The sequence below is a fragment of the Haliaeetus albicilla genome, chromosome 8, assembly GCF_947461875.1.
Source record: "Haliaeetus albicilla chromosome 8, bHalAlb1.1, whole genome shotgun sequence".
Classification (NCBI taxonomy): Eukaryota; Metazoa; Chordata; class Aves; order Accipitriformes; family Accipitridae; genus Haliaeetus; species Haliaeetus albicilla.
This window is the reverse complement of record NC_091490.1, coordinates 44,867,250-44,889,651: the sequence shown is the minus strand read 5'-3', so window position 1 is coordinate 44,889,651 and position 22,402 is coordinate 44,867,250. Positions and strand designations below refer to the sequence as shown.

General features: G+C 41.9%; 1 protein-coding gene across 6 annotated transcripts; it reads right to left on the bottom strand.

Annotated features, from left to right (window-relative positions):
* Positions 1-3,348: 3,348 nt before the first annotated feature.
* Positions 3,349-22,354, bottom strand: LOC104311075 (scaffold attachment factor B1). Of its 6 annotated transcripts, XM_069790692.1 has the most exons (21): positions 21,781-22,354; positions 20,775-20,862; positions 19,052-19,116; positions 18,685-18,963; positions 17,428-17,490; positions 16,591-16,618; positions 15,105-15,603; positions 14,626-14,675; positions 13,766-13,866; positions 11,349-11,498; positions 11,150-11,250; positions 10,039-10,184; positions 9,178-9,266; positions 8,497-8,633; positions 7,557-7,850; positions 6,889-7,026; positions 6,080-6,119; positions 5,112-5,224; positions 4,228-4,340; positions 3,955-4,021; positions 3,349-3,739 (listed from the first exon to the last, which is right to left on the bottom strand). In XM_069790692.1, the coding sequence occupies exons 1-21, from the start codon at positions 22,204-22,206 to the stop codon at positions 3,613-3,615; spliced, it is 3,114 nt and encodes a 1,037-aa protein (XP_069646793.1). In that variant the 5' UTR covers positions 22,207-22,354; the 3' UTR covers positions 3,349-3,612. The 6 variants fall into 6 exon arrangements, 5 of the variants coding, with proteins under 5 accessions (XP_069646793.1, XP_069646794.1, XP_069646795.1 ...); XR_011325939.1 differs by lacking the exon at positions 4,228-4,340 and having other exon boundaries at positions 21,781-22,353; XM_069790693.1 differs by lacking the exon at positions 3,955-4,021.
* Positions 22,355-22,402: the final 48 nt, after the last annotated feature.

Genomic DNA, 22,402 nt, shown 5'->3' with positions numbered 1-22,402 from the left:
AGGAAGAAAGGTACAGGGAAAAGAACAGTGAGATGGAGAAACCAATAAAAAAGGGAGGAGGAGCCCTGCAGGGACATGGCAGAAGAAAAACAGGGTCAGGGGGCAGGACAGAGGGGGAGAGAGAAAATGATAAGTGGGGACCAGAACAGACAGATCGAGAGACATTCTGAATGAGAGGGATAAAGAAGGAAGGAGGTAGAAAAAAGGAGATAGGAAGAAGCCAGAGCGGGGGGGGGGGGGGGGGAGAAAGCTCAGGACAAAGAGGTGGAGAAAGAAAAATCAGTGATCATAGAATCATAGAATAGTTTGGGTTGGACCTGACCTTGAATTTTTCCAGGGCTGGGGCTTCTACAACCTCTCTGGGCAACCTGTTCCAGTGTTTCACCACCCTCATCATAATACATTTCTTCCTTATATCTTGTCTGAATCTACTCTCTTTTAGTTTAAAACCATCACCCCTTGTCCTATTGCAATGGGCCCTATTAAAAAGTCTGTCCCCATCGTTCTCTTAAGCCCCCTTTAAGTATTGAAAGGCCACAATAAGGTCTCCCAAGATCCTTCTGCACTCCAGGCTGAACAACCCCAAGTCTCTCAGCCTTTCCTCACAGGAAAGGTGTTCCTTCCCTCTGATCATTTTCGTGGCCCTCCTTCTGGACCCACTTCAACATGTTCATGACTTTCCTATACTGAGGACTCCAGAGCTGAACACAGTAGTCCAGGTGGGGCCTCATGAGAGTGGAGCAGAGGGGCAGAATCACCTCCCTTGACCTGTTGGCCACATTTCTTTTTATGCATCCCAGGATATGGTTGGCTTTCTGGGCTACAAGCACACTTTGCCAGCTCATGTCCAGCTTTTCATCTGCCAGTACCCCCAAGTCCTTCTCTGCAGGGCAGCTCTCAATCCCTTCATCCCTCAGCCTGTATTGATACTGGGGGTTGCACTGACCCAGGTGCAGGAATTTGCACTTGGCCCTGTTGAACTTCATGGAGTTCACATGAGCCCACATCTTGAGCTTGTGCAGGTCCATCTGAATGGCATCCTGTCCCTCAGGCATGTCAACCGCACCACTCAGCTTGGTGTCATCTGCAAACTTGCTGAGGGAGCACTCAATCCCACTGTCTATGTCACTGATGAAGATACTAAACAGTACTGGTCCCAATGAGGACCCCTGAGGGACACCACTCGTCACTGATCATTCGAAAGGCGGCAGCAGGGAGCACTGTCACACTATTGCGCATGCGCAGCACTTGAGGTGCAGTACAGCATTTTAGTTGCTGGTCGGCAGCAGCGAGTGCGGCGGTGCACCATCGCGCATGCGTGGGACCCTGGCTGCAGTACCACGTTTTGGTCGGCTGGCGGCAGCAGTCAGCAAGGCGGAGCGTGCCACTGCGCATGCTCGGAGCCTGAGCTCTAGTACTGGCTTTTGGTCGCCTGGCGACAGCAGCGAGGGCGGAGTAGCGCTATCGCGCATGCTCAGTACCCTACCTGCAGTACTGCAATTTGGCCGGCGAGCGGCAGCAGAGAACCGCCTTTGACAGGTATCATCGGGGACTGAGGGCTTGAACAGGGGCATCCTAGATGGCTCAGAGGATAAAAACAGTGCTCTCGGGCACAAAGATGGCCTCAGGAGCGATTCTCAGGGAATAACAGGGGACTAAGGGGCGTTACAGAGTTCGCAGAGGACTGCAGGGCACAAAGAAGCTCCAAGGAGGCATCGCAATGGGAGAAGAGGGGTCCAGAGGGCACAGGAGAGACAAGGCTCAGGGATGCCATGAGAGCCTCAGGAGGGAATCTGAGCAGACTACAGCTGTCCTCAGAGGATGAGGGCCTGAAGAGAGGCATCTCAGATGGCATAGAGGAAAAAAAGTGTTCTTTGGGCACAAACATTGCAGTAGGTGAGGTTCTGAGGGAACAAGATGGGTCCAAAGTGTGCTAGAGAGCAAAAGTGTCCCGATGGGTACCTGCATGGCCTCAGGATACATCAGGACAGGGAGCAGAGGGATCCTGGGGGAGCCACAGTTACAAAAGGCAGCTTGGGGACATGGTGAGGAATGTGGGAGGGGATCGGAGTAGAGTACAAATGTCCTCCGGGGACCAGGGACCAAACAGAGGCATCTGAGATGGTACAGAGGGGGAAAGAAAAGAAAAAAAAAGTGCTCTGGGGCACAAGAAAGGCTTAAGGAAACAACTTAATGGGAGCAGAATGATCCCTAGGGGAGGGCAGGGAGATGAAAGAGTGATTAGGGTTCTCCCAGGCCTTGCAGGGGCATGGGGGGCACCCACTGCCCACTCTCGTGGGCCTTGCAGGGGCAAGAGGGATAGGTAGCCAGATAAAGACATAGGGCGCTAGTCACAAGGATGGGCAAGAGAAAGGAGGACCAAGAGTAGGATACAAAGAGTCATGCAGAGCAGCAGAGAGAGACAAAGACTAGAAGAGGGACAGGCATCTAGACTGAGTTTCACTTTTAGGTGAACACATGACACCTGCATGGTGTACCAGCAGCTTGGGGATCCAGCATCTCTTAGGATGGCAACACTTTCTAGTTATACTAATTTATGGTATAGCAACTGGTGGAGAAATAAATAAGAAAACATGTTGATACCTCCTCTCCCTCAAATGCAGATAAGGACATACACATCCACACCATCACAGATTCATTGCATCCCTTATAATCTCATGGCATTGAAGGCCAATTATGTCTTTCGTTTACTGCCTTTTAAGCCCTTCATGAGCTGTCCTGGTTTCAGCTAGGATAGAGTTAGTTGTCTTCCTAGTAGCTGGTACAGTGCTATGTTTTGAGTTCAGTATGAGAAGAATGTTGATAACACTGATGTTTTCAGTTGTTGTTAAGTAATGTTTAGTCTAAAGTCAAGGATTTTTCAGCTTCTGATGCCCAGCCAGCGAGAAAGCTGGAGGGGTGCAGCAAGTTGGCACAGGACACAGCCAGGGAAGCTGACCCAAACTGGCCAACAGCATATTCCATACCATGTGATGTCACATCTAGTATATAAACTGGGGGAAGCGAGGGCAGGGGGATTGTCGCTCAGGGACTAACTGGGCATCTATCTGCAGGTGGTGAGCAATTGCACTGTGCATCATTTGCATATTCCAACCCTTTTATTATTACTGCTGTCACTTTATTAGTGTTATCATTATTAGTTTCTTCTTTTTCTATTCTATTAAACTGTTCTTATCTCAACCCACGAGTATTACTTCTTTTCCCAATTTTCTCCCCCATCCCACGGGGGGGGGGGGAGGAGTGAGTGAACGGCTACATGGTGCTTAGTTGCTAGCTGGGGTTAAACCACAACAGAGGCATATTGCCAAAGACTCTAGACACATGAAATTAGTAGCCGTAAAGTGATTTTATTATTTTTGAAAAATGGAATGTTTCACTAACAGAAACTTTAAGTGATGTTTGACCAAGAACATGTTTATTACAAAAAAAAAGAAACCAAATCAACAAGTTGACATAATATTTGGCTACAATGCAGCAGCAGTCTTGCTTTTTGTAATCACAAATTCAAGGTGACCCCAGTTAATAAAATTCACCAACATTGTCATCTGGCATTAAAAAAAAAATATATATATATGTATATATATAGTGCTTTCAGTAGCGGCGGGTAAAACGGGGTTCAGCCGGCCTGTTTGTCCGCTCCTGACCCGCAAACACTCCTTGTATTCCGCTACTCTGCATCATCTGGCTCTGGTTTCCAACTTGTGTGAACCCTCCGCGCCTAAAAACAAGACCAGACAAATTGAAAATTGGCCAGAAAAATTCATACTGCCGTGACTGAGAGAAGATGTTTGCTTAGGTTTTTTTTCTACTTGCCAATCCATAGTTAAGTAGAAGCTGGAAGTATTATTTTTCACAATCGACACAGGAATTTCTTCTTTTATACAGATCAGTCAACTATTATTAAAACATAAGCACTCTGACAAAGCTTCTTACCCCGAAATCCCTCCTCGATTCATCACATGGCCTGGTCCTGACTGACCAGGCATGCTTCTATCACCACCTAATTTAGAGAGAGAGAGACAGAGACAGAGAGACAGAGACAGACTTTTGTGTTTTCCTAATAAAAAAGCCACCTTGTTCCCAGAATTTTATTTGCTTTCTCAGTAATGCTGTTAAAGCTCCATAGGAATTTTAACTACTGCTAGAAGTTCAACAGCAGTAATTCATAGAAAAAACCACGATCACACTGGTAAGCAGCAAGTGTACCTTGCCATCTCTCATGATCCCGTCCCATCATTCCTCCATCCACATTTCCCTGCCATGAACGATCTTGATGCCCCTCTAACTTTCGACCATGATCTCCCCAGTCACGTCCATCTCTTAAAAAAATAAAAGAACATCTTCTAGGTGTGTCCCTTGTCCATTTAGCAGCATAGGGTAAAGCCAAACACCGTACCCCATAGAAAAGTGTATTAAATTGTTAATCAAGCTGTATCTATAGCCACCCAATCATTGGAATAAAAACTGGTCAAAGAGAAACAATGAGAACCTTGCTGAACAGCATCCTTCGCACAACAAAGCTCATCTTTTTCTGATCTAGAGAGACATAATTAGTATCGCAACGTACTAAAATACTCAAACATGGAACAATTCATTGACCACCATTCCTCTAGTATATTAATGTAGAGCTGAACATTATGAATCTGGAATATGCCTAGCTCAACCAGCTGGTTTGAAGAAAAAACACTACAATTCCAGATGAGTCTCAGTTGCCCACAATTGCAGAGATTCTGACTCAATTTCCTTAAAACCTGACTGCTAGCCACAAATGAGACTTTTGTATGCATTACTGGTGCATCTGGTACAGGACTGAATCTCATCTGTAGAAAAGAAAGTTATTTACAAGGGAACCACAGTTATGAGCTGAGCTAACTGAGCAGCACTACTTTACTCACTACAACGCTCCATTCCCTTGATGCACAGGGGAGCTACACGTGTGAATTCCTTGCTTTTCCAGATGCTCGAAGAAACTATCTGGAAAGAGGATTCACACTTGTCAAACTGCTTCCGTTATCACCCTTCAAAGGTTCACGAAGAGTTAAAAATTTTAAGAACCACCAAATCACTTCCCTTATTTCACATGCACTAACCGGGTTTGTGGAGGCATCCCTCTCCCTTCACTCATTCTTCTGTCAGACCCATAGCCAGCCCAACTATCCCGGGAGTGACGATCAGGCCCTCCGTGTCGTTCATCTGGGTAATGCTGGAAGGGAAATGGTACAGAGTTATGCCAAGAATCAATACAAGATTTCTTTTGAGGATTGCAAAAATTCAGCTCCTCAGAGGCTGCCTTTCTATACGCTGTCAGAAAATAAAACAGTAGCTGTCTCATTTTTTACTAGTTCCATTGTTGCTACTGTGCGCAGTTCACTCTAGGCATTTATTTTATTTCACAGCACAGATTCCACTCCGCTCATTGGTGGGATGGGTTTTTCTTGTTTGGTGGGATGGGTTTTTCTTGTTTGGTGGGATGGGTTTTTCTTGTTTGGTGGGATGGGTTTAAGGCTTACATTCCGGCTCCAGATTTTTAATTTTTACATAGAATATATGCCTACTTCCCACCTCTTCACAAATGAAACGTTTTGTATACCAGTGTGGTACTGGTTTTCACACCTGTCCTTTTACAGTCATCTGCCTTGTCCCATTATGACACCAGTTATATTCTACAAACCATTTAGATAAACATCAGAGAAGGGATCCCTTGCTAAGGTTAAGACACTACAGTAACTACCTCTTAATGCAATACAGACAGCTAAGATGGTTAACCAGAAAATTTATTGCCATGTACCAGCCTGAAAAGATGCTGTTCCATAGCTCCCATCGCTCAGAGGTTCCCCCCCCACCCCAATCGGTGGCTACCGCCCTAGCAAGCGGATAACTTAATAACTTACATTCCATACATTAACATGCAAAATCAGTTGCTGCTTGAACATCTGTTCAGTTTAAACCCAGTGGTGGTTGCATTTAAGAACTAAGCAGCATGTGCACTGTGTTCTTTCCACTTTGGGGTCAGTTTATTTGGCTTTTTAACTGAAGTGGTTATTTGGGTATAACCCACCTGCCCATCTCGATCTGGTATTCCTCTTGAACTGTCTCTTCTGGAATAAAAAAAAAGAGAAGTTTCAGTTGAACCAACACAGTAATCATAATTCTGATATCTGTATGAAATAGCGCATGAAAATTTATTTTCATTATGCTGTAAATCTGAATCCCAATGTCTGTTCAGAGGTAAGATATTCAAATGCGTTTTTGTTTCATAGGATAGAAAGAGATAAAAATAACATCTATTGCTGTAATATGGGTACGCAAGGCATCACTGAGTCATGGTCAGGTACTCAGTGGTACCAAGGGAGAATACTGAGTGAACCTACCAGTATCAGAAATGAGTCACAAGCAAAGCAGCATGGGTTTTGCCAAAGATCCTTTGAGAGCAACACAGAAGTCTCAACAGCACTATGCAGAAAGTATTTCTGCATTCTGTGGAACTAAAAGTCTGTGCTAGCTAAGCTGCAAAAATCAAAGCAGGAAAAGTTTTAAAGCAAAAGGAAATGGCTCAATCTTAGGCCAATGAACAGGGATTCATAAACCAGATTTCCATACATCTCGAGAGAAGCTGCAGGATCTCCCTCAGCATCACAGCAGACTACATTAGGACTTGGCTTATAATCTTTATGCAGCCTCTTTCTGGTATATCCATAAATTATAGAAACACAGGATTGCGAGTACATAATAAAATTAGACACGAGAAAGGCACAAGGGCCATTTGTTTCGCTCTTCTCTTTTGGCACCCTTCAAGCCATCAGTAAGCTACAAAAAGACACCTAATTTCCATACAGGTATAGGAAGAAAAGACACTGTCTTGCCGACCTGTCCAAACAATGATCTTGGTATCGGCCACGATCCCTGTGGTCAAAGTCGTGGAAGCGGTCTTGACGACTAAATTCAGAATGATACCTATCATCCATTGCCATTCGCTTTGCCTCTGGCCAGTATGGGTCATCTCGCCTGCAAAGAAGGTCACGATTAGTAGTAATCTCAAACCAATCTTCCTTTCCTGCTCTCTTGGTATCAGAACTCATTCAATCTAATTATCCAAACAATTATTTTTGATTTATACTTAAAAACCCTTGTGTGTTTAGGGGGCATCATGTTTCAGAGGAAGCTAGGTGTATCGACACTACACAAAAAGCTTAATCTCAGCATGTGCTGATGTGAGAAGAGAATGAGTATTTGTTTCCACTAGCAATCCTGCTTTAGAGTCAATATGCAGTTTCTATTCTCGGCCACTCTTCTTTGGGAAATAAGAATTTTAAACATGCTGTAATAAAATTCTGCTTGCAGGTATACGAGTATGACACTTGCTCTTTCTGAAGATCAATATTAAAGTGTTAAAAGCAACATGTAAATAGTCTTTCAGTTGCGAGCTCCCATGACTGCTTTACCAAGAGTACTCACAATTTACATAGGCTTTTAAATGCTCTATCTGTAACTGGATGGGGCCAAAGAGTTTGGAATCTCATCGCAGTTATCGTTACCTGCCGTCAGGATCATAAGGCCTTCTCATGGCAGATCGTCGTTCTTGTTCATAGCGTAGCTGTTCCTGCTGTCGTCGCAGCTCCTCCCTCTCTCGCTGGATTCGTTCCTGTTCTCGTCTCCTTTCCTGCTCTATGTGCATTCTTTCTCTCTCCAATCTCTCCCTCTCCAACCGCTCTCTGTCAAGACGCTGCCTTTGAAATTCAAGTCGTTCTCGCTCTCTCTGGAGCCTCTGTCTTTCATCCCGCTCATGAATAGCTTGAAGACGCTGTTCTCGTTCCCGTCTCTCTCTCTCTCTAATTCAAAGAGATATTGTGTTTTCGATTAAGAATCTTAAGTCTAAGCTTTATTGCTTCTTTGTTTTGGCTGGGGTTTCTTGTTTGCTTTTTCAAGTTTCTATGTTATTCCCACTACCTGCTTAAATGCAAATGATTTCTTCTCAACTAAATCACAGCTGCTTTGTTTAGGGAGGGGGAAAAAAAAATAAAAATTAAAAGTCCCTACAGATCAAAGAAGCAAGGGTAAGCATTCTGCATAACTAACACGGTATCTACTCTTAAGTCAGCTCTGGAAACGTGTTCATAGAGCACAGCATGTCCCAAGACAGAAGTCTGACAAACAGTATTTACGAACTTCCAGGCAAAAATCAAGTATGGAAATTCAAATCTGATCCGACTAGAACATGAGACCTGAAAGCACCTACAAGAGTTATTATTCAACAAGTCTCCCAAAAATCATAGGCTTAGAGAAGATCGATTTCAGTAGTAAAAAACTTTGTAATTTGGCATTATGTCTGTTCTGTCAATAGATTAGTACGAAATCGATCTGAGACACTGATGTTGGAGGGCCAACAGGAGACTACTTTGCAGCCTGTTCAAAACACAGGTAAGGGAAGTAAAACCAAATGCCATTCCACATTTAGAGCAAACTAGGAAAACCCACCGGCGTCTTTCCGTTTCCCTGATTTCTCGCTCCCTCTGTCTCTGACGTTCACGTTCTCGCTGTTCTTTGATTTTATCAAACGATAAAATATCTTGCTTTTCTTTGCTCTCGGATTTGCGATCCTGGCTTTTTGTACTCTGAGTTAAATCAAAACAATAAATTAGTCGAACACAGTGCATCTTTAGCTAAAATTCCTAGGTAAAAGGCCTATGTTATGCCAACCTGAACAAAACAGGCTATTGTACCTTCCCAGAGGTAAACAATGCTGGAATTCCATGGAAAAGTAGGTCGGGGAAAAGTACCCTGAATTTGGGTAGAACTTCTAAAGAGTTTAAATATATATAAATACTAGGGGCACATGATCTGACTTGCACCAGTGGCAAATGATACACCACTTAAAGGTCACCGGTCACCACACTCATGCTTGAGGAAACACATCATCTTAACACCAGTTTCATATTGCAACTCAACTTCAACTAGGACCGCAGTGACAAAAACTATAAAGAAGGTGAAGCATAAGCATTTACCTTTGCAGCATCCTTAACACCCTAATGCTTTCTAAAAAGTGATAAACGGATAACTGTTCCCAATATGCAAGGCAAAAAACCCCTTCAACTACATGCATAGAAAGCTATTTGACACCTATTTTTACACAAAGACTTCTCTGAAAGTTTTACTCACCCTCTCTTTTGATGTAGAAGTTTTCACACTAATAACTGGTTCTCCTTTAGATTTATCCATTACCACTGTCCTTTCGGTTCCTCGACTCGCTAGAAAATAAAATACATCCAAGAATAAGTAATACACAAGACATTCAAAAATTCTTGCGAGATATAAAACAGTCAGGAAACTAAGCAGCAAAAAGTTATTTTATTGAGCTTTTAAATAATTTATGAAAGAATACATTTATGATTTAAATAGCTTACCAAGATTTGGCCAAGTTGGGGATGGGGGCAGTAATATCACAAAATTACAGTAGTGTTTTCTGGCAGGAATGACAGTTAAAAGAAAGCAAATTTAATGTCATTCTTCTGTCTGCAAAATACATCCCTTTGCCACAGTGGAGAGGAAAAAAAAAAAGCACACAGAACTGCACACTGTGTCAGGTCTAAACCAGTGATAGTTCCACAGAACTCAGAGTCTACCATTTTGAGTATTTCAAGATCCATAATTATGAAAACTTTGTTGCTAAGTAACTAGTGTTCCATGTCAGAAAAAAAAGTTTTCAAGGTATTTTCTGGTGTTGTTTTTTGTTCACCAGGAAAACCTCAGTATTCCTAAGTACACTTCATGGTCTTTTTACTGAACTATGAATCACATCTAATAAGAACACTGAGATTTGCAGAAGCTGAAGTCTTCTAATCAGCCACAATTCTGAATATTTATGCTTGTTCTTCCATTTCCTACTTAGCTGATAAAGGACATTTTTTTGGATATAAAGTAGCTTTGTCACAGTCTCTTATACTCTTTGTACCATTTTTTTAAATTTGTTTTAAAAAACAAGTATCCTTGAAAACATTTCTGAAAGGCAGCTAGAATTACCTGATTTGCTTGCCCTAGATCTATCAGAGGATCCAGCCTTTTGTTCATCTTTCTCTTTTCCTTCTTTTTCGTCTTTTCCATCTTTTTCTGATTTCTTAGCATCATCTTTTTTGTCAGTCTTCTCCTCCTTCTTAATACCAACAGACCTACAGGTAAACTTTGCTTTAATAGAGAACCTAACAAAAAGTGCTATATAACTACTCTGATCAAGCAAATCATGTCAAAAAAACCCCAAAACCCCAACCCCCCCAAAAACCCCACCCACCACAAAAAAAACCCCTCAAAACCCTCTGGAAAATACTCTCAAAAGCCCACTCCCAATACCTTCCATGCTGCTGTGCTGAAGCCAATGCATACTTGTATGCACGATTAAGAGTAGCAACCAATACTAAGCTAAAGCTGACCAAAAGTGAGAACCAACAGATAATACTTCTGAATATTTGGAGACTTCAAGTGCTAGAAGTCAAGTCTTCTGTTCTGCCTATAAGTAAAGTTCCTGCTTAGCATAGGGGGAAGAGGGCCCACCCAGGCAGAGGTCAAGCTCCACGAGAAGAGCTTTTGTACACAAATACCTTAAACACCTGATGCAAGCAGGCTAGCCTGCCAAAGCATCTCCTTTGTCAAATCTTTTAAAATTTTAAGACTAAACAAAACGTAGTAAAGCAAAATGCCTCTTTCAAAAGCAACAGACCACTTGAAAAACAAATATTGATGTATCACTCACTAACCATGTAAACAGTCTATCAAAACAACAGACAAAATCCTGGAAATATCTGTCAGTTAAAAGAGCAGGCCAAGCCAGAGTCAGATCAGAGGACGAATGATTCTGATAAAAATAACGGTTTATCCAAAAACCAGCTGACTGGATATCTCCTGATATAAGTTTTGATACTAAACCCTGAAAAGCTCCTTATTTCTGAACGGAGGGCCAATTAAGCAGCACTTACTGCTGTAGATCACTAATTCAAAATTTTCAAGTATTACTCCTATTTCAGATGCAGTATGAAGTGGCAAATCAAGATTTATTACAGTTACTGTTCACTTTGGTCACGTGGCTGCATTTCAAATGCATGGCCTTTAAACGTAGAGAAATACCAAAAAAACACTTTACTTCTCAGATTTGGACTCTGCAGAATGGTGCCTGTCTTTTTCCTTCCTTGCTTCACCTTCCTTTTTGTCTGAAGGCTTTTTCCCAGCTGGTTCATTTTTTGCCTAGAATTTTAGCCAAAAATATTTTTATAAGAAGAGACAGACATTAAACTTGCACACTTTTATTTTCATTACACTCTCACAGAATAGCTACCACTTACCTTTTCCACAGAAATCATTTTTCCATGCAGCTCTGTTCTGTGGAGATGATTAATACACTTAGTGGCTTCCTCAGATGTTGACATTGTAACAAAGCCATAACAGCGAGCACCAGGACTGCGAGCATTTGTCACTACTTTTGCACCGACCACCTTGGGAAAAAAATTACTCTGTTTGCAGATCTGTTGCCAAATAAATTCTAACTTAATCACCATTTGAGCAACTCTGTCTACCAGTACCACGCAGTATAGCACCAATCCACTTTTAAAAGGAAATATATACGCTCAGCACACAACATTCCATCAGCATTCTCAGAAGACAACATTGCTAGGCTCATCTGACAGGCAGCAAAGGAAGGGTTATCATTTTAACTTGACCTCTACACTGTTGGGCCAACCGTGTTCTAGAAGTGCCTTGCTAAAGACTATTTCACAGAATATGATGTGAACAGCTTTTACACCCAAGTCAACAGCAATACAAACACAGCTGAAAAGGTTCAAATTTAAGATTATTCCGCATGTGTTCTGAAGAGTATAAAACAAACACAAAATTCCATGAAACAGATAAATCTGATTGTGGAACAGATTGTTGATACAGCTCTGCTGAAAAAGAGACCGCCATAATAACCAGCTCAGAAAATTCATCTTCAATTTGCTGAGCAGGTCACTAACTTAAGGAAGACATATATATGCAGATGTATTGGGTTTGTGTGGCAAGGTTTTGGTAGCGGGGGGGCTACAGGGGTAGCTTCTGTGAGAAGTTGCTAGAAGTTTTCCCTATGTCCAACAGAGCCAACAGCAGCCGGCTCTAAGACGGACCCACTGCTGGCCAAGACCAAGCCAAACAGCAACAGTGGTAGTGCCTATGTGATAACATATTTAAGAAGGGAAAAAATGTTACTGCAGCAGAGAAACTGCAGCCAGAGAGAGGAGTGAGAACACATAAGAGAAACGCCCCTGCAGATACCAAGGTCAGTGAAGAAGGAGAGGGAGGAGTTGCTCCAGGCACCAGAGCAGAGGTTCCCCTACAACCCATGGTAAAGGCCACAGTGAGGCAGGCTGTCCCCCTGCAGCCCATGGAGGTCCATGGTGGAGCAGATATCCACCTGCAGCCCATGGAAGACCCCATGCTGGAGCAGGTGGATGCCCAAAGAAGGCTGGGACCCCATGGGAAGCTGGCTCTGGAGCAGGGTCCTGGCAGGACCTGCAGACCCATGGAGAGAGGAGCCCATGTTGGGGCAGGTTTTCTGGTAGGACTTGTGACCCTATGGGGGACCCATGCCCAAGCAGTGTGCTCCTGAAGGACTGCAGCTCTGTGGAAGGGACCCATGCTGGAGCAGTTCATGGAGAACTGTCTCCCATGGGAGGGACCCCATGCTGGAGCAGGGGAAGAGTGTGAGGAGTCCTGCCCCTGAAGAGGATGGAGCAGCAGAGACGTGTGATGAACTGACCGTAACCCCCATTCCCCGTCCCCCTGTGCTGCTGGGGGTGGGGTAGGTAGACAATTTGGGAGTGAAGCTGTGCCCGGAAAGAAGGGAGGGGTGAGGGTGATGGTGTTTTAAGATTTGGGTTTATTTCTCACTACCCTACTCTGGTTTGATTGGCAATAAATTAAGTTAATTCTCCCTAAGTTGAGTCTGTTTTGCCCGTGACAGTAATTGCTGAGTGATTTCTCCCTGTCCTTATCTCAACCCACGAGCCTTTTGTTATATTCTCTCTCCCCTGTCCAGTTGAGGAGGGGGAGCAATAGAGCAGCTTTAGTGGGCACCTGATATCCAGCTAGGGTCAACCACCACAGCAGGAGGGGTGTAGTAATAATTAAAAAAATCCTACCACCACTTTGTCTTTTCTTACAGGACACCTCTGCTAGTTTTTATCCACAGATGATGATCTCTGACAGCACAGAGGCATATTTATATTACATTCAGAAATTTATTAGGAGGAAGGGGAGCTGGTCATGGAAAGAGTTCCCTTCCACAACTTCTGGTCTCATATCCTAGCTGGCACTGAAGAACAAATGGAAGACTGCCCTCAAAAGCTAGATTTCTCAAAGGAATACCCCTTGAAATGAAACAGTTTAATACAGCATTAACTATCACTGGACACCCAAGAGGTATAATTAGACTATAGCGTACTAGATGACGACCCACCAGTCTCTCCTGTCGAGAACTGCCTCATTTTTACACATATCTGGACAGAGATTCTCCAAAATCCAGATTTCTGCCTGCCCACCTGCCCCCCCCCCTCCATTGCAGACAACGTTCTTTAGGAAGTATGCTACTTTCAGGTACAGTTTCAAAAGAACACAAAGTTAAGTGCTTAGCCTACCCTGTTTTTTATTAGGAAAAATAAGATCTAAATTTAAGGTCATCCTTTTAAACTGATAAAATGGTTTGTTAATTTACATATCCACTACATACCTTTCCATACTTGCTGAAAAGATTCTTCAAGTCTGTAGCTCTAGTAGAGGATGAAAGTCCACTAACCCACAAATTTCTGCCAGAACCACTACCCGCACGGCCTAAGGTACAAAAAAGCCAAACATAAAAACCTATGTAGCACAAGAATGCAACAGTGAAAAAGTAATTGCCCTATAACCCCCTTTTTTTTCCTTCATAAAGTTCTTCAAATGCAATTCTACCTCTACCTCTTTCAATTTTGAAATAGACACATTGCAGCCTGCAAAAATTAACTTCTGAACTCCATACTTGATGCGCATTTGAATAGTCTTAATGAGTTTTCATCTACATATTGTCTTCCAACATTTCAATCACTTATGAGAATTATACAATATTAAATGTTAATTCACAAGAGACTTTTTAAAAAAAAAAAAAAAACAACTTCGACAGTTAATAAGGTTACAGAAATTACATGAACTGAAATTTACAATTCATGCTTTGAAGGCCTATGTCACAACTGCATTGAGGGTTCACCAAATTAACAGTCCCCACCAGAATTGCCACACAGACTATAAACCTATAGACTTAGGCATCTGTTGAGATTTTTCAGACAAATCCTGGTCTTGCTGGTACCTATCACCATTCACAAAGCTAGTGGGACTCCAATGTAATGACTACAGTGAAGACACATGCATGCTTAGGAACTTAAGACACAAAAAATAAGCAAAGCAAGAAAGGCAAGTCAAAAAGTGAGCAGAACTATTACCCCAGTCACTCCTTTGAATGGTTACTTACTACAACTGACCCACAAGTAATGGTTAGATTTGACCCCGTAACATTTTTTCCAATTCATTTGTACAGTTTTTTGAAAAGAAACATACCTTTCTCATCTTTTGAGATTATCTTTGTATCTCTGTCCTCCTCAACAGGGCTAAAGACAAAACACCACGTTATTCAACCAATCATATGCAAAAAGAACATTAATTTTAGATTGTGCACTAAAATTGGATACCTACCAGTAAATTAGTTCTGAAATAAACTCTATCTTTGCAAATTTATAGAAGAGTGACAGGAAATATGGGATTCATATCCTTAAACAGACAATTCTGTTTTGCAGATGACAGAAATAAGAGTAATTTAAGAAAACAACCTTTGAAGGTTGAGGAAGGAAAGAAATCAAACCCTCTGTGTTTAAAAAAAAATAAAAATATCTGCACATGGAGAAATAAAACAGACTCTTTAGCAATAGGCTACAATTTCATCAGTCTCGGTGGCCAATTGAAGGAAACAGCTTATTCGCATCACTTAAGGACCAATGAAAAAAAGATAGCATCTGGTCTATAACGGAGAAAAAACAAACCTCTTTTTCTGATCACCGCCCTCACTGGTTGAGGACTCTTTAGTAGCAGGGGATTCCTCAGAATTAGCTTTGTCTTCTGTTTTCTTGGCATCTTCTTTGCTACCTTTGGCTTCAGGACCTGCGCCTTTTTCCGCTGTTTCCCCACTAGAGGCTTCCAGGCCTTGGGAGCGTTTGCTACTCTGATCGCTTAGGGTCTCTACTACTAAAGATTCAGAGTCCGGTTTCTCTTCCTCTATTGTCTGTTCACTTGTCTCCCCTTTTGCTACAACTAAACGCTTTGCTTCCTTCCTTGCCATAGCTTGTGCCGATTTGCTGTCCAAATCTAAAGCATCTTCCTCCAACTGAGCGGCAGCAAGAGCGTCCTCTTCCTCCGCTAGCCTCTTGCCTGGCACCACGTTACTTGCTTCCTGTGCATGTGGCCGCTCCGCTTCAGAAGTTTCTTCGTTAAGTAGTTCAGATTTACAAGTTTCCCCCAAAATGTCGAGTATTTTCTCATTTTCTACGGATTTAACAGGAATAGAATGGCACAAGATTTAATCACCAGGGAAATACAGCAATCACAAATGTGGAACTGGCATGGCTGCCACACTAACACCAAGAGAACTTCTAAGCTACACAGAGATTGGAAAACCCTAGTGTACACAGTGTTAAAAGTACTACGCTAACCGCTCTCTGACAAACTACCAAATCAGCCCTAAAATGTTAACAGGGAAGAAAAATGCCCCCACAGATTTAACAAAAACCTTCTGGCTGATCCTTGATATTCTTCATGAAATCGTTCAGCTCTGTTTCTTCTCTAGTTAGCTTCCAGAGTCCGAGATGCTTAACTGAACGTATCAAGGCAGTGAGAGTTCAATTTCCAAATTTCTGTGAAGTTCTTTTAGCAGACAGTGCAACATGAGAACTGGGCATCTTCTGATGGTACATGAGTGCGTTTGCAGTCCAGAAAGTGAATAGGATCTGTAGAAAATTCCTGTGATGACGGTGTATTCCTTCTTCAGAAGTCCAGTCACTCTTTAATTTCTGTTCTTACTAAAGTTTTGTATTACCTACGCTCCTGTATTTATATTTATAGAACTACAGTACAGTGTGATATCACAAGATCTGTTTTCAGAACCTTTACATCTTTAAGGCTCATTCCTTAAATCCACTGTCAGTAACAGTCCTATGGAACCATTTCATCACATTAAATACATATTTTCAAAAAAGCAGTTATTCACAGATCTGGTGATATGACTGGGTTTCCAATCTCTATGACCCTACATGACCTGGACTGTCCACCATAATAACGTACACTACAGCAACGCATTTAAAAAAGAAAAACCAAACAAGAAACCAAAACAACCAGGGACACAAAAAGAATTAAATGAAGAATGAAACGCTTTCAATGCCCAGGACTTTTTTTTTTTTTTTTTTTAATTTAAACAAAACCAAAACAAACAAAAAAAACCACACCAACAAAAACACAAGAACAATAAAACAGTACCTGGCTCCAAAGGTAACTCTTCAAGTTCCTGCAGTGAAAAAGATTAAAAAAAGGAGAAATATCACTATTTCATAAGAAGTCAAGATGTTATTCTGAATGACACCTCTCATCCCCCCAAGATAGGAGAGAATTTAGGAAAAGAATTACCATAATTTAGCCTATTTCAGCTTTGAAAACATTGAATTTTAAATAAATTTCTCACAAGAAGGTTTAACATTACTTTTTAATGTCTTCCAAGTTTTACAAAATGTGTAAAAACTTCAGTATTTCTCAAATTCAGACACCTGTTGAACACACAGTACACACTCACATGGGTAAATAAATCAATAAATGTAAGCAGCATACAGCAAAGCTTATCTTCATGTTATCCTTCTCTAAAGTCTACTTCATGAAGTCTGCTTTCTGAAAACAGGATCGACAGAAACACCAGCTTCACCTGGACCTACAAGTGTCCTTAACTTACCATGAGTGATCTGGAAACAAGGCCAGTATTTCAGGAATAGATCAGTTTCAGCTTTCTTGTCAACATACGATATGTACATCTTTAATGGAAACTCTATATAATGTAAGGCACTGAGTTGGTTTATACAACAGATAGGAAGAATCCAATCTACCACCCCAACTCAGTATGATATATACACCATATATATATATAAATATATATAACCTGACAGATACGTATGTCTTTGTCCATATAATTAGAAAGGTATTAGCTCCTATTCTTTGCAGAATAATGCACCTACTATGTACTACATGTACATATAGTGTTTCACCATAGAGTTTATATGGCATATTTTATGCCTTTTTGTTTGTAAAGAAAAGCTGGTTACCATTTACCTTTATTATGGTTAAATCAGATGAAGAAGCCTCTAAACTGTTTCCAACATCTTCAACTTCTACCTTTAAAAAGTAAACAGAAGACGTTTTGTTATCTACAAAAGAATGGTATTGTGAATGAAACCTGAATGAGAAATCAAAGATTTTGTTTTCACTGGCAACCAATATTAAGCAAATATACCTAGCATCCAAAACAACTAATAAGGGTAAAAACTGACCAATGATCCCCATGCCTCTTCCCAGTCCCCACTGACTAAGCTTTCTCATTACCTCTCAATTATGTTGGTCGGCTCACAAAAATCTTTTAAGGATGGTGATTCCAACAGCAAACTTTCTCTAACTCTTTCTTTGTTTTTTACAGCAACAACATAGAGCCAAAAAGTCTATGGGACTCAATAACTGTTTCCTTTACTGATAAAAGAGGACCACAAGAGCTGACCTGGACTCCGGTAATTTAGTCACAGAAAAAAACTACTTTCTAGGTATTTCTATTTGACCTGTGTGGGGCAGGGATATGGTTGGGGATAGGGCGTTAAGCTTATTTCTGCAAGTTTCAGATTTGGGGGGGGACGGGGACACCACCCAACTTTAGAATCTTGTAGTCCAGACTGATGACACAATGTGCATACACAACAAAGAGCTACACTTCCCTATCAGATGGGGCAGAAATAACTTTCTTTCTTCAAATGCTTTGTTGTACCTTTCAGGAGATAAACACTTGACTTTGGGGAAAAAAAAAAATTATCTTCTAGCCCAGATGGTCAGTGTCATATAAGCAGTGCAGCAGCCAAACACAGAAAGCCAACATAAAAATACTTTCAACAACTGAGTAACTGCAAGATCCTATCTTAACAAAAAAATAACCTAGAATATATTTCCCAGAATGTTGCTGTTCAGCTGAAGTAAATAAGGCTACAGCATTTGTATGCCTCACATGTCCTCCTAAACAAAGATATGAAAATGGGAATGTAAACATAAGATGAAGCAGAGACTTCAAAGCATGATTAAAACAAATACTTTCTGGATTACTATTAACTTGTACAGTCACATGTGTAGAAACAACATCTAAGCATTTTAAAAATCAAGAATGCTATTTCCACAAATATGTAAAAGAAGAAAAAGCAATGACCATGAGAACTGGTAGAGCCCAAAATTGTTTCAAATACTCTTTAGCTACTGTTTTGCTATTTAATTAAAAAAAGAAAAATTTAAAAAAGTAAAAAAGAATCTGATTCCACACACATAAGAGATGCATACCATCACTACTGGTATTTCTCTTGATTCTTCTTTAATTTCTGAAAACTGTGGGGATGCCTCCAAGTTACCTACAGCATATTCTGTAGGCTGATCTGGAAGTTCTTTCACTTCTGCATCAGCATTTTCTTTACTATCAGACAGTGAGTCAAGAATATTATCAGCACTGTACTCCTCTCCGCAATCTACCGCATTGCCATTATCTATTTCAGCTTCATCTAACACACTAATATCCATCATGTCAATATCCTGCAAGTTATCCAAACTTGCTTCAATATCCTCCTGTAAAAAGAAAAAAAGTATATATAATAGTCATTGTAACTTGAAAGCAATGCTATCATTACTTTGCTTCAAACACAGCCTCACATACCTGTCCATCTCCCGAATCCTCTTCCAGGCCATTATCTTCTACTCCCTCTTCATCTGGTCTACGTCCTAACAACATTATGAAAAGAAGGTAACAATATGTATCCTTCAAGTTTTATTTTTTCATCAGAGTTGGTATTCCATTCAGTTTAGTTATCTGCTTTTTCCTTATTTTCCACAACTGAGTGTTCATATACCATCCCAGTTCAGTAACTGAGAACCATGCTACAGTCTGAGGTCTGTCATGAGTTCAGGAAGCACCGCTGTGCACTCCCCAGAACAACTGGCTCAGCTGAGATTGCAGTAATTTATTATCTCAACCCTTCATTTCCTTAGACATTTACTAGAAAGAAAAAAGAAAAACAGCAACCAAACGAAAAACCCAACACAAAACAATGAAAAAAACCTGCTGTACATGTTAAGCATTACTGCAGTGCTCCACTCACCAGCTGGACACATATCAGAACTGACATTACAGAAAACAGTATGCTCATTTCAGCACCAAATAGTAACTCCTCAAACTTAGCTCTAAGTTGTTTTTTCATCTTTTATCAACGTTATTTTCCTCAAAAACTACAAGCACATTACAATAAAAAAGGGAAAAGGGGTTTAGAGCTAAGGGGAACATCTCATCTATTTCCATCCCAACACTAAAAGTGCTATAACACACGTGAGGTCTTCTTCTGAGATTTGCAAATGAACGTTATTACCAAAGACCTCTCTACTTTTACCCACAGTTGTGACATTTGTTCTCCTTCCAGTTAAGATTTCACATTTTAGTTTGCAAGCAAATGTAGTATCACTCCAAATTGGGTGCAATGACAAAAATCTGGGTGAAACAAATTAGTTGGCAAAACATTCAAGCTTCATCTCGCAAATTTACTTTTTCTGTAAATCAAAATGAGTAATTTAATTAAAATCCTTCATCTAAACTAGTTATTCTGCTCAGCTCTAATACAAAAGTAAGTTTCAACATTATTTGATGACAAAGATCAAACTGTGCTAATTAAGTAATTTCAGAAAAAATAGCAGTTATTTTTTAAAAATAAGAATTATGTAAGACTATGTCTCACCATAAGAAAAATGATGCATAGTGAAAGCCTTAAAAACACATCCAATTTCAGATATTGATTAAAAACTAGCCTTCTGGAGAGAAAAATGAGACTGCTATTTGCTATGAAGCATAAGCATAAGACACTACAGAGGTTATTTTGAATTTGCTAGAAACTCTGCATTTCTACCTCAAAAAAAAAAACCCTTTGCATTTCTCAAAAGTAAAGGTACAGACACGTAAAAAAACAATTATCTATTTTAAAAACACTGCTGTGGCTTCAGCATTACTTAGTAATGCCTGCTACAAATTTCAGGGAACTCTGAGAACAAACCTACAGATCCTTTGAGTGGACCAATTCCTGCCTTATTACATTACATGAAGTTCTGTAAGTGACCGTTAAGTTTAATACCATACCACCCACCCCTAGAAGATTCAACTGTGCTTGATTTCTTCCAGAGAACCAGTTTTACCCAAATCTGGCTCAGACAAGTAACGTTAGCTATAGCTTTGGGACTGCAAAACATTCAGCAACAGTGCCAAAATTAAACCAAGCACTTTTCCAAAAGAAAAAGCAGACTTCAGAAGAAAGATTAGCAAAGTTCCATTTCATGAGTAAAAGTTGCTAGAAAACTCAAAGGGGACAGGGTGGAGATCCTCTCTAACTGCCCTGTACCTTTGCTGCTTCTTTTTGGAGTTTTCTTCATGATATTTTCTGAAACCACTGGAATTTCATCAGGATTCCCCCCTTCCTCCTCAATAGCCTATTAAGGGGAAAAGATAAAGATAGATATCAAGACAGACATAAAAATGCCATCTGTGCATTTCTGTTGAGTTTAAGAGCTGGACACCAGAGGCAGAAAAATACAGCAACAAGAATCTAGTGCTTTGAATTAGACAGCAGCAACTGAATATACAAACCAAAGACCACCAGATCAAATCAACAAGCACACAGTAAACAGTAACATGTTGGTGTAAAGTTTCTGGAAAGCTGTCAGCAGCGTAACCTATAGACAAAAAAAACTCTATCCTACAGCATTTGCAACAGTGCAGATACCTGGGGCGTTGTGACAGAGTAAGAACCTCAGATCTAGGAGACAGAAAGCATCAGTTCAATGAAGGCAGTCTGCATGCTACTAACATACCAAACATTCTGATGAGGATACAGTGTACAGGCTACCAGCTAGAAAGCCAGAAAAAAAATCAGTATGCAGCAAAAAGCTTAACAGACAGTGTATAGAACTGTAAATCCAGGAGCTCAATGCATGGCGGAAAGCCCAGTGAGGCATGAGGCTAGAAACACTTGGGCCGAGTGCCACGGCAGACACGCTGTGCTGTGCAGGTCTAGGAAATCGGAGGGGGCTCGCTGCATCGATGGAAACGCCAGACTCCGACACATGCACCCCACCGCTACTACCCAAGACCGGAGGTCTCAGGGGCGAGCCTGGGACGGCCAAGTACGGGGCCACGGTCGCCACGCACGGAATGCTCGCACTGGGCCTGGCAGGCTCCACGGAACCACCCCCAGAGCCCGGCGCACGCCCCCTGGTCCCCGCAGCCCCATTCCCTCCGCTCTACAGCCGTTTGGCGCCATTTTCCTCAACAGCGCCTGGCGGGCTAGAGTGGCGCAGGCGCCGGCTACGCCTCCCCCTCAGGTAGCCCCAGCACGTCTCCCTGCTCACCTTCCTGAGCCGCTCCATGAGGACGCTCTTGTTTCCACTGCTGTCCAAATTGCGGCGCTTGAGTTCAGCCCTCAAGTCTATCACGCGCAGCTCGCTCAGCCGCCGCCGGTTTTCAGACTCCGAACTGGAGACTCCAGACCCACCCAGGGACGCAGATTCTCCCTGCCCGGCCGCTAACTGACTCTCCGCCATAGGGCCGTTGTTTCGACTCGCACGCACGGAGCACGGCGGGATAAAAACCACGGCGAAAAGCCGCAGCTGCACCACAAAATGGTGGCAAAAACGAGACACGCCGAAGAGAAAAGGGGAGGGGAGGGAAGGAAAGGAACGGCAACCCGCACGCGCGTTGACCAGAAGGGCCGAAAGACCTGTGCACATGCGCAGATAGACCCCCCCGGTCTGGCGCAGGCAATTGCGGGTACGCATGCGCACTAGTTCCTTTCACTGCCTCACCGCAAATGCGCAACCGCAGTCTGTTTCGGCCCTCGGACGCATGCGCGAGAGCTCGCGAGCCGTCCTTGAATGCGGGCGACGCCGTCTGCGCCTGCGCAAGAGTTGTCATTCAAGTTTCCTTCCAGGCCCCGCCTTGCCCCTCCCCCTTGCTCGTTGTCGCCCTCCTCTC